The sequence below is a fragment of the Fringilla coelebs genome (genome assembly GCF_963513975.1).
Source record: "Fringilla coelebs genome assembly, chromosome: 3".
NCBI classification, from domain to species: Eukaryota; Metazoa; Chordata; class Aves; order Passeriformes; family Fringillidae; genus Fringilla; species Fringilla coelebs.
Genome location: NC_140030.1, coordinates 74,962,763 through 74,975,755, shown reverse-complemented (window position 1 = coordinate 74,975,755; position 12,993 = coordinate 74,962,763). Strand labels below are relative to the sequence as shown.

The window sequence follows — 12,993 nt, the reverse complement described above, 5'->3', positions numbered from 1 at the left end:
GATCGAAGGGGAAGGAAGTGAGGGGAATTACAACATGTAATGCTGAAGAGAAATTATAAAGACAACAAGAGCTGGGAATAAGAGAAATCTAGAAAAGACAAACAAAGAAAGAGGAAGAAATAGGGAGAACAAAAAAACTAAATACAGAAATACCAAAACCAGAAAAAAGTTTGACAAGAAGTGGAAAGCTAGATGCAAACAAAGGAAGGAAATTTGGATAGAATTAATAACGAAAAAATATATATTGACAATGTGGGATGGTCATGATGAGAATATTAAATAGGTAACATAAACCACTTGAATGTAAATACATCATTTACATTTCATAGTCCAAAAGAATAATGAAGAGACTAGAACTTCAGCTGTTAGCTAGGTTTTTAAATTAGATTAGATTGATCTAAATTTAACTGAAGAAACATGAAATCAGGTTGGAAGAGCATAGGTGTGCATGCTGCCTTTCTTTTAGAATTAAAAAAGATGACATACTGTGTCATTTCAGGAGAAACTTGTGGATTCTGGAACAACTCAGACAATGGCTTAGCATTCCCTATCTTTAACTATTTTCTTTCCTTAATTACTGGTGGCAGAAAACTAACATGTGGTGAGATTTGAAAAACCACAATTACCATATTAGCTAAGTGAGAGCAGATTTCCTTTCAGAGCTCTAACATATGAACCAAAAATAGCTAACACAGAGATTAACAAATAGCTGTGTTGAAAAGAACGAGCCCTTTCCACTTGCCACAGTGTGAAGGTGAAGCACACAGCACCTGTAAAGTGGGCTGACTGATTGAAAGGAACTGTATTGAAAAGGTAAGTTGGACTAGGTACCTTATGGTAAATTTGGAATTCACCAAACTGTGAATTCTTCACCTTCTGAAAGACTGTTATTTGTGCTAGATATTCAATGTACTACAGACTAAAAGTACAAGGTACATTTAAATTAGAAAGCGCCTGGTTATGGAACAAGGTGAGCAATAGTTTTTGTAAAGGATCAGCCTCTGATTTATCTTTAATTAAGCATTAAAAATCTGATGTATATTTTGATGACTCTCATTCCATGAAAATATGTTGATAATATTCAGTTTCTTCACAGGCTAATCTTGGTATTCCAAAGGTAAGTTGTTGTCTGAGAGAGATGTTGGAAACTGTTACTAGAAGTGCTTGTCTGAATATGTATTACAATCATGATGGACTTGGTGATTTGAAGCCACTGATGGTTTTTGTTAATGGAGAAAGATTTTCTACTTCTGTTACTCATTATCTGCTGGTTACATGACTGCCATGTGTAACATTTGTCTTTGTGCAATGAAGACAATGCACAAAGATTGCACAGATCCATCTCTTCACTCCCCAAGTTATGAGAAAGAAACACTAGAAATACTTCAATGAAATATCCCACAATGACTTGTCAGCAAATTACATTACCAACAGAATGTGCTCCTCCTCTGAATTTGCTGCTTTTAACCGGGTTTGAGCCCTTGTTTCAAACTGTCAGAGACTGTGAACAGGAATCTGTGGTTTTCTTCAGACAGTGTTTACAGAAAGTGAGCTCTCTGTAAACACGATCGATCGAGCTATGTTACTATATGTAGCTATGTTACTACAAAGAGAACATGCACCTCAGTTTATCAGGAGTAAATGTACTGTGCCTTGCAGCACTCGAGGACAGGAGATTTCAAAATGAAGCTTGTGTTTTCTTTCTAAGAAAGTCCAGAAAGTACCTTCCAAGCCTCATCTCAAGTTAATTAGAAGATTTCCATTATTACAACTGACTTACAAATAACAAGTTAGCAAACCAGAACAAAAATGCAGTTTAAAGAAAAGTCAAAGCCCCTTTCAGGAAAGGTTCAAAGGATGGCTTGAAAACCTGTGAAGTTTTAATGATGGAAATGGTTATGAATTATAAAATTATAACTAAAGAGTGAAGAGTACTTCTCTATTGTGATTGAGGCTGTCTTGAAAGATTCACAAGGAGTTCTATCTTCACCACTTGTCTTTGCACTGAAATTCCCACATCTTCTTTCCTCCATGTTACTGGACTTTATAAAACCATTTTCAAGGACTTAACTATGTTATGGATTTAATCACAACCTGCTCCAGATCTGTGATGACAGGGAGTCATTTAGTCCAAACAGCGATAAGGAGTCCAAATTAATCTTATAGTGACCCTGCTGAATCACAGATAGATTTCACACTTTTTTGCTTTGTATGCATCAAACAGTGAAGATTGCTGTTCAGCAGTAACAATCAAAACATGCTTTCACCACATATGCACGCCCATTTCAGTAAAACAAGACTGTCATTGCAGGGCTTTCAGGTATCTAGCTCTGTGTTGCACCCCGCACGCATGTATTTGGTAATGGCTGCAGTCTTGGATCCTGCGAAAATGAGCCACTGAGAAAATGACATGTGCCTGCTCAGATGATTATGAACCATTGCAACATGGTGCTTTAAATGTGCTACTTCTCTTTTTGACCCCAGACAGCATTTTTGTTCCATTCACTGGGTGTGGTCAGTGGACAGAAGCACCAAACGTAAGCTGGTAGGGAGACACTGCTCCTGTGATATGCTCTGTTTAGGAAAAAAGTGAGTGAGCAGAACATCTGTCATCCTGCATTTCTTTAGGTCCAGTGTTCTATTAATTTAATCATACCTTAGAATCTTACAAGACTGTCTAGATTCATGCCATTTTACATTTTTTTTCCTTTTCTTTTTATTTCTCCTTCCTGCTAATGCAAATATCTAAGTTGTGTTCAAACCCAGGTCTGGAAATGAAACGTTTCTAGGTTTTAAAATTTAGAAATCATGAAATTAAATTAAAATTTGTTCCAACTAATTTTAGCAACAGACTTGAACAGCATGAACATGAACAGCAAATGCTTGTGCCAAACAGGCAAATGCAGCCACATTACTTATCTACCTGCATTTGCTCATTTTGTGTTTTCAGATCTGGACAAACATTTGGGTTGTGTGCACCTTGACATATAAAAGTTTTTTTTCTTTTTCTTCTAAAACAGCTGCTAATCAATTTGGTAATTATTACTTGTCTCATTTCACAGTTTTACTCTAAGCAGTCCTGTTGATTTAAATTATTGATCTTGAAACTACTCATCTGTGTGACATTAAGTGCAAAACCAGGTCATCATTCAGAACATATCTGAGCACAATGACAAGAAACACCCTGCTTATTATGATCCTGATTCCAGCTCTATAATTTTAAAAATAATATCATTACATAGGTAGACTAGTAAGTAAATTAGTTACATATTTACCTCCAGCTTGAATTTTTTCAGCACAGCAACATTTTCCTTTACATAAAAGCCAGGTTTTATCTGTTGCTTGTGAGGAGGAAGTGGTGGTTATTTCAATTTATCTCTGTACCTCTAACTAATGCTGCTATTTCTTGTTTTCTAAATTAGAGTGTGGTCTTGTTGAGGCTGATGGTAAATGTGCTTGAGGCAGCCAGAAGAATTACCTGGCCTTCAGACGATTCTCAAATTGGGTAAGTACTAAAATAAAACAGGTAATCTGTACTCTGTGTATATGTCTGGCAAATGCATTAAACTGAAGATGTAAGTGGGATTCTACTTACAAGGATGGACTACTCTTAAAAGTACTTAATGACTGAATTTTTTTATTCATAGAATTTTGTCTTTTTCCCCAGATCTGTCTTTATTCACTGTGTTTTGTTTGTATAATTCAAATAATATATTTGCTTTTAAGATTGCCGTTTAGTCTTATGTTTGAATACTTGCACATGGCTTTCATAGTGAAAAGAAATGTGATTATGTGGATAAAGCGGAAAAACACTAAGCTCAAAAATTCAAGACTTGTATATTTAATATTCAGAACGTAGGTGTTTTTGAGTGCACGTGCACAGACATGTACTGTCCATATGTAGTACATAATCAATGTTAGGACACACCATCTTATATATATATGTATGAAGATTTATTTCTGTATTTACCTAATACATTAATGCTAAATAAAGATGTAAATATGCAGATTTATAAATTATAAAGGTGCCTACTGAAACACTGTTAGAAAGATTTAAATTGAAAAGGATATTGTGTTTACAAGAGCTATGATTCAACTTCCTCAGCAGCCAGTGCATCTTTTTAACAACTTCTGCGAATGCTGTTTCAAATTTATAAAAGGAAGTCAGCTCAAGAGATTTAAATCAGGTCTAAATCTGATCTCTGCAATTCTGATTTCATTTTGAGTCCTTTGCTACAACTCTCATACTAACCATCCTCAGGAAGCTTCTGCTGGCCAGTAGAAGTAATTTTTGTGAATAAATGTGTGGCTGGTGGTGCCTTTTTGAATTCCTGTAGGATCAGGGAGAATATTCATCTCTCCTGTGATGAGTAGTTGTTGTTCCCCACATGATCTCTGCTGAACTCTTCTGCAAACTAAGGAGCCTTTTCTTAGTAATCATCTGAAAAGAGCTTCTTTCTTAGCCCTCCTTGCAGGCTGTGGGAAATACCCATGGCTCCCTTTCTTCCAAATGCCCTCACCCAATCACCTTCTTACTGGATGTTATGCTAATGTTTCAAAGTGGCTTTGTCCAAGTGGAATGAAGAGTGACTTTTAGATAGAAGATATGCTGTCAGACACTCTTTGTATATTTTAACCATGTAGGTCTTAAAAAGACATGAATGGCAGACACCTAGAATGGTATTTTCCTTGCAATGATAAAATAACAGTTTCTAAAATAATAACCTAGACAGGTTAATCCCTTTAATCCTGTCCATCAGAAGAATTACTGTAGCTGCCAAGTACAAAGGGTAACAGAAACACCAAGCAAGGTCATGAGTGTGTCTCTGGATGAGATCAGAAAGTGCAAAGCAGCGGACAGTGACTAAAATTGTGCAGAGATGGGCTAGGGGACCACAGCCCATTTAATTGCATAACTTAATTGCACAGCCCTGGTTAATTGCATAACTTGCCTGCTTGCCCTATACATCTCTGCACTTCTGAGAGACGCCTTTAACTTGTTTGAGATTTGCTTCAGAAGGTGTTCAAGAACTTTCAGGCTTCATATTCCTGCAGCTTCTAAAAATCAGTTTTGAAAAGTCAGCAGACAAAGCTGGAGAGATAGCTAAAGATTTGTTTAAAGGGCAGGAAATCCAGATAAGCTGTGATGCCTTAACTACACCATATAGTTTAGGTCTTTACCCAGCTGCAGCCCTCTGTCATAAGCCAGCATCCGCACATGAGTCATCCTTATGTTTTTGGAGAGTGTTCTGTCCTTTCCCTCCCCCAATTTCCCCATTGTATCTGGACTTCATCTGCCACACTTTTACAAATTCTCTCTCTCTCGTTTTCAACATTAGGTAATTCCCAAACAAGGAGGTTTTGGTTTTGTAGACTTAAAGCTGACCTATGTGCTCTTCCCACTTGGTAACACGACTAGCAAAAAGCACAAAAACTCTAGATAAAGCTACCCTTCACAGCATTGACAAATATGGGACCTCATGTCATCCTGTCCCTGAAATTACTGTTTAAACACTGCTTTGCTAATAGGTGCAGTTCTCAGAGAGCAGCTAATGGAAAGAAGGGAAGGGCTGAACTCATGCAAGGGGAGTCTGAGGAATGAAATCTCCTGCCCATGAGCTCCTGTGTGAGGTGGAACAAGTTATTTAAACCCAACTTCCCGCGTGTGGTCACCAATGGCGTGTTCCCCATTTTATTTTTCTGTGACTTTAGACTCTGCAATGATTTGCAGAAGTCTGCAGAAGTCTGATCCTGGATGCAGTCAATGGATTTAATCCTTTACCTAGCTGAAGTCCTTCATAATTTTAAGTACTCTTAGAAGTGATGTTGGGGGGGATACATGTCTCAAACTGAACTTCTTAAGTGATACTTAACTCTAATGACTCAGATCCTCCCTTTTAAATAAAGGTGGTAATACTTCTTTACCGCAGGGTGTTGTGCAAATTAAGTAAGCCCCATCTGTAAAACAGGAATCACAGTGATAAAGAGAACAATTTTTTTTTCATAGGGCGCTGTCTGAACTGCACACTGAGTACTGCACGGTAAATCTGTGCACTGAGCGAAGACAGAACACCAGTGCTCAGTCTGTTCATACATTGTGTACTATCCTTTGCACTATAAGAAGATATTCTTCTTTTGCTCTTCTATTACTTCCCTAGTGTAATAAAAAAGGACAAATAATGTTATGTTGAAAGTGCTGAGACACTGATAAAGGGTCAGGTCAAAGTGGAGAAAAAGGGTAAATTCTTGCATTACTGTTACGAAGTATACTACGGGAGTGCTGTTTATATTTTCCATATTTCCCTCAGTACATGGATTTCCATTGTGATACAGAAGTTTTCAAAGTAAAATTTAATCTATTCTAATTTCTTGTGTGCAAATTCAATATGAAGTAGTGGTCACACATTCTCATATATCGCTTATTAGCCTAAGAATAAACATTCAATATATGTCTGTTCTCTTAAAAATACTGATAAAAACCATTCACTTTCTACAACTGCACATTTTGTAGAGATGTGTGATTTGTTAACATGCTCCAGTGATGACATTCTGTTTTGAGTAGGTTTTATTTCCAATTTTGTTTTTCTACTTATTCGCACTTCTTGTGCTGGTTTTCTGATCCAATCTACTTTATTTTCTTTTCAGAAATACTTGGGACAATATTTTGAGGTTCTTCTGAACATATTTTTTCTGAGAATTGTACTGCCAAAATGAATTTTGTAAGTACCTAATTTATAAACTATGTTAGTATATCAATGAAGCAATGACTCTGTAAGACTCAGTTCCTTGAGGCTGCAGATCCAAACACTGTAATTTCAGGAATGAAAATCTGAAGAGATGTTTCTGTCAGCAGAGTTCACTGTCAAAGCACAGTATTTATTGGATTTTCACTACAGGTGTGGTGTTTGTGGTGCAGGTAAATGTCAGGCTAGCTATCAGAGATTGCCTCTCTAGCTGAGTAGAGAGAACTAATCATTTTTGGGCCTGATTTAGTCAAGCTACAAGTGTGACATGCATAGCATGCTGGAAAGGCCTGTTTGCCTTTTATGATGGTAAAGGAAGACTAGACCCCTAATTTGAATTCAGACTTTTACACTTGAGTAGAGTTTTCCACTCACACAGACTTTTACTTTTAGGGTCTTCTGTGACAGCAGATTTGTCCTTTCTGCACAAAGTATTTAAATATGAAGGCCTTTGGGATATCCAAAAGGATTATTTCCACATTTGTATTTTAAGTATGATTTTATGAAATTTCCTAGATAGTGCTTACAAGCCTTGTCTGTAGTGTTAAATGCATTTGTAATTGGAATGTGTGGTCATTTATTTATTACATTTCTACCACACAGGGATTAAAGATTAACATATGTGTGTTAACTGGTGTTCTCCTTTTCTACAGACAGACCCTAATTCCACAGATTACCCCTATTATTCAGACTATGCTTCTCTGATCATGCCACCTTGTTCTAAGCTGGAAGTCAGGAACTTCACGAAAGCATTTCTGCCAGTTGCATACTCCTTGATTTGTATCATCGGCCTCTTTGGTAACATCTTTGTGGTGATGACCTTCGCTTTATATGAAAGAGCCAAGTCCATGACGGATGTGTACCTCTTCAACATGGCCATAGCAGACATCCTGTTTGTTCTTACTCTTCCCCTGTGGGCAGTGAATTACGCTGCTGATGAATGGCTTTTTGGTGATTTCATTTGCAAAATGGCTAGAGGTATCTATGCAATCAACTTCAGCTGCGGCATGCTGCTTTTGGCCTTTATCAGCGTGGACAGGTACATTGCTATCGTACAGGCAACAAAGTCCTTTAAACTCAGGGCAAGGACTCTGGCACACAGTAAACTCATTTGTTTGGCTGTGTGGATATCATCAATTTTAATCTCTAGTCCCTCTTTTCTGTACAATGAAAGTTACAGCTTCTCCATGAATGAAACCAAAGAGATTTGTGATCACAGATCTGCCAGAATGTCTGAAAGCACAACGCTGAAATCGCTGCTGCTATGGCTACAAGTTGCATTTGGATTTTTTATACCTTTCATATTCATGTTTTTTTGCTACACCATCATTGTCAAATCCTTACAACAAGCTCAGAATTCCAAAAGAAACAAAGCAATTCGTGTGATTGTATTAATTGTAGCTGTTTTCCTAGTTTGCCAGGTACCCTATAACATTGTTCTTCTCATAACTGCTGTCAACATGGGCAAGATTGACAAATCTTGTGACAATGACAAGATAATGGCTTATGCAAAATACACCACTGAAGCCATAGCATTTTTACACTGCTGTGTGAACCCTGTGCTCTATGCGTTCATTGGAGTGAAGTTCAGAAGTTATTTTGTGAAGCTAATGAAGGACCTATGGTGCAAGAGACACAAGAAAGACTATAAACGTAGTTCAAGGACAAACTCTGATACTTATCATTCAAGACAGACTAGTGAAATTCTGACTGACAATGGATCATCTTTTACTATATAATACAATTTGAGCAACATTAGGACTGAAGGACTCTTTTCACCAGGAAACCCAAACCAATGTCACTGTGCATATGACAGCAAGTCATCGGAGCTTGTCTGTGCCTCTAAATGACATCCAATGATCTACACCTCCTTTCAGGAAATTAATTTAGATAAAGGAATAATACTGTCCTGTGTAAAACTAAAGCCTCATTCACTTCTCTTAATGCTCTTCTAAACTACATCCTCTTGAAATTATAAAGAAAGTGAAGTTTAAAGAGGAACCCTCGTCACTGTATAAGGAAAAATTGCATCTCATCTGTCCCACAACATTGAAATATCCCCAAAATAATAAGTGAATAATAAGGTTTTGTTTAGGCTCTTTCTTACATTTATGTTGTTTCTGTTAATTACTTCTACCTGGAAATTCTAGTGAAGTGTAGCTCCTCACTGTGCTTATATTGCAGACAGGTCACATTGTGACAATACTAACCCAAAAAGATGGCATTTGAGCAAAGCACAACAAGGAACTGTAAAATGAAAAAAAAAACAGGCTGCTGACTGTGATTGCTGACATAGCTGGGTGCTTGGTCTTGTAAATCTTTGCCCAGTGCTATTCTGAACAGAGAGTGAAGCTTTGCTAGTTTCCTCTCATTATTTGGCACAGGATTCAGATGCTGGAATCCAAAACAGCTGATAACCTGATGACTATCTCTTTGTGAAAAGTTGTCTCTTTCTAGCTGAAATTCACACTCTACTTTTTAAAAGGCAACTAACTGGATAAAACAGCAATTATTCCAACACAATTTTTTGGGATGGGATTGGTGACAGAATATAAAGAATTTCTTTGTATTTAGCTACCGCTAGCAAAGATTCCTTAGGAATGCATTTATCAGCTCAAATATGCATATATATAGTTTCAAAAATGAGTTAGAAGTTATTGTCTAAAAAAAGAGAAGAATCTGACTTAATTCAGCCAAAATTTTTACTGAGGCAGTCTTTGACTCACTATGAATATAGAAATATTTATAATAAATGCAATTTGTTTTACCCTGCCTTGACTCTTCAGCAAATCCTCAGTGGATCTTCTGTTTATTGAGTGAGCTTTACCACTATTGCAGTCACTCTGGGACAGTGAGGTAGACAGAAGCGGGAGCTGAAGATCCCTTGAGGAAATCATTAATGGGGCACATGAAGCTAGTACTGCCTTGGCTGGTACAATCCATCCTTGTTTCCACTGCAGTGTCAGGTTTTTAAATATCAGTACCAGATATGATAAAGACTGCATATATTTATCATAACTGAATAGCAATTTTGCAAGAATATGGTAGAAAATTATGTAAATACAGACGCATGCATTTGCTGTATGTAGCAATGATGATTTTCTGGATGAGAAGTCAGCAAATAAAAGTTGTAACTGAAAAGGAAAAAATCCCCTCATATCTAAGAGTTCCATGCTACGTGTTGCCATGACACATTCTTTTGCCCTGTGCCAAATCTGTCACACCTGAGCAGTCTGTCCATCGTGGGCTCCCCGAGGGAGCATGCCCCAGGGTGGGAAGGTCAGAGCCGAAGCAGCTGCGGTGGCTCTTGGGCAGAACCTCCCAGGGCTCCAAAGTGTATCCTCCACCTCCTGCCACCCCATGCCATGCCTGCATTGGCCTTCAGCCACTGGACAACCCAAGCACTGCCCCAGTGGGGTTCAGGGAGCAGACAGCAGCCAGGGGACAGTCACTGACCGGGCACTGTTACTGTCCCACCAGCGCTGACTTGCAGATGGCCCCGGGAGAGGGCAGGGAAAGTGTGCCACAGCCTTCCTGAAGTGGTTTGTGGAAAGAGCATCCTCCCTCGGGGAAGGGAGGCAGAGAAAGAGAACAAAGCAGGGTCTTGCTTTGAAGAAGCAGGAAGACCTGGGCCTTCCCCAGAGAGAGGGGTCAGGCTGGGGCACCAGCCCCTCGTAGCTGTGAGGGACCCAGGCAAGCTGGAAATGGTGGTGTGGGACAGCTGCCTCGGGCAGCAGCAGCACAGCTTTTGGGTTGTGAGAGGGTAAAATGCTCACTGGAAATGACATTGAAGTGTGGAAAATGTACCTAGCTCCTCCCCAATGCATACGGGAGAGAAGTGCTGCTGAGTGAAGAGGAGCATGGAACACATGTGGGACTAAAACAGCACTTGGAGCACAAAATGTGCTGGTGCCAAGTCCTTGCCAAAAGTGCTGCATGAGGTGCTGCCAAAATCTTGATTGCCATGGATGAGTGCTCTGTCCCTAGGAAAGATGGGGGTAGAGGACAGGGTGGGTTCCTGTGATGGTTTTACACGTGAGGCTGCCAAGCATCCACCAAAGCCTTTCCATCACTCCCCTCCTCAACTGGACAGAGGAGACAAAATGTAAAGAAAGGCTCATGAGTTCATATCAGAGCAGGGAGAGATCGCTCACTGATTGCTGTCATGGTACTTGGAGAAGGTAATTTGACTTATTACCAGTCAAAATCAGAGTAAGATAATGAAAAATACAACAGATCTTAAAAATACCTTCCCCCCACTCATCTTCCTCCTGAGAAGTAACTTTTTTCCTGATTCTTTACGTCCCCCCCACAGCTAGCAGGGAGATGGGAATGGGGGTACAGGCAGCTCATGACATGTTTCTGCCACCGATTCCCCCTCAGGAAGAGGAGCCCTTCCCCTGCCCTAGCCCGGAGTCCCTCACGCAGAAGACAGTCTTCCATGAATTCCTTCAGCAGGGGTTCTTTCCACGGGCTGCAGTTCTTCACAAACTGCCCCAGTGTGGGCCCTTTTCTGTGGCTTGCAGTTCTTCCAGAAAAGGCTGCTGCGGCATGGGCTCCCTGTGTTCCCACAGGTCCTGCCAAAAACCAGGGGCCATGGACTCCTCTCTCCACAGGGCCAGAGGCCCTGCCAGGGGCCTGCTCCAGCCTGGGCTTCCCACAGAGTCACAAAGGCACAGCTGTGTTCCAAGCACCCACCTGCTCTCATGTGGGGCTCCCCAGGGCCTGCAGGTGAATCCCTGAGCCCCTGTGGAACTCTGAAGGCTCCAGGGAGACAGCCTGCCTGACCATGGTCTTCATCAGGAGCTGGCTCTCTCCTCTGTGCCCGGAGCACCTTGTGCCCTCCTTGGCTGACCTTGGTGTCTGCAGCGTGATTGTCTCACACATCCTCGCCTCTGTCTTCTCCGCCTGCAATTACTTCTGTACCAATAACTTTTCCTATTTAGCACTACTGTCATGGCTGATGGGCTCAGCCTCGGCTGGAAGTGGGTCCATCTTGGAGGAGCTGGCTGACTCTGGCTCTGTTGGATGTGGGAGAAGCTTCTAGCAGTTTCTCAGAGTGGCTGCCCTTAAAGCTCCCCCACCACCAAAACCTGACTACACAAACTCAATGCCTCTCCCAAAGGGCTGCTGGGCAGGGAGAACCACAACTCCAGCCAGTGGAATGCCAGTCTTTTTGCATACACTTTGAGGTAACTACAGAATGGAAGGGTGGGTGGATAGAAATTTAATTGAGATGTAATAAATACCTTCTTGACATTTTTTGTGAAATCTACCATAAGGTAAAAGGGGAAAAGCAGTGGAAGATGTCAATGTCCAGAAGGGGATGGCCATAGTGGCAGGCCGGCCAGTGGATGTGTCTGGTGGGCTCTCAGATATTCCACCATGCCTTTGGTAGCCATGTCAGCAGAACCAGCTCATGAGTTGGGGCTGATATTGTAGTGCAGGGCGTGAAAAGAGCACAGATTTAGAGGAACCTGGGAACTGATGTTCCTTTTAATGCTTATAGAGCAACATTTCAAGGCTGACTATGCATACGGCATTTTATTATGATTTTCCCTTGCTGTTTTAGCTATGTGTGACACACATATGGTAAGATTTTCTTTTTCATTGCAGGTACTCCATCTGGGATTTTTGGAAAGATAGGGCTTGGTTTTGCACAGGTTCTTGTTTCCCACCACATCTAAAGAGAGAAGGACATATGCAGTGTTGCATCATGTCTTGCACAGAGAAGATGTGGCTGATAAGCTTTGAGAAGCTGATTCATATCTTCCTCCACCTGGGGACTAGGGCTGGGTTGTGGTATTGGCTGGACCTACGAGGTCTCTCCTGTTGGCAGGTTCCATTCTGCTCTAGGTGGCCCTGCTTGATGCTTCCTGTTCTAGCAGTGCAGAAGCACATAGGTCATCAGTGCACACTGCTAAATAAAGTCAGTGCAGGCAGTCTAAAGCTAAATCTGTTTTCTGATATCTATGATCATGAAAATGGACCTGATTTATTATTCTTCTCCCCACAATAAATGACAACTTTCCTCAGAGGGTGAAATTTAAATTTCATATGGTGTCTCTTCTATTTATATGTTGCATTTCTTAGAAGACTGATTACTATAAATTGGTGAGCCTGCGAGAGAGTCAAAGTGGACAGATAAGTTCAGAGCCATCTGTGCCTTGCTTCTAGTAAGGAAAGACAAAGGAAAGAAAATTAAAGTTATGCACCAAGGGAGATAGCATTTGGTCATGATTAGTGGAAA

At 40.3% G+C, this 12,993-nt stretch overlaps 1 protein-coding gene across 1 annotated transcript; it reads left to right on the top strand.

Moving 5' to 3' along the window:
• Window positions 1–6,650: 6,650 nt before the first annotated feature.
• On the top strand, window positions 6,651–8,482 carry CCR6 (C-C motif chemokine receptor 6; the record flags this gene model as incomplete). The annotated part of the gene is made up of 2 exons (XM_084202585.1): window positions 6,651–6,719; window positions 7,397–8,482. The coding sequence occupies exons 1-2, from the start codon at window positions 6,711–6,713 to the stop codon at window positions 8,480–8,482; spliced, it is 1,095 nt and encodes a 364-aa protein (XP_084058711.1). The 5' UTR covers window positions 6,651–6,710.
• Window positions 8,483–12,993: the final 4,511 nt, after the last annotated feature.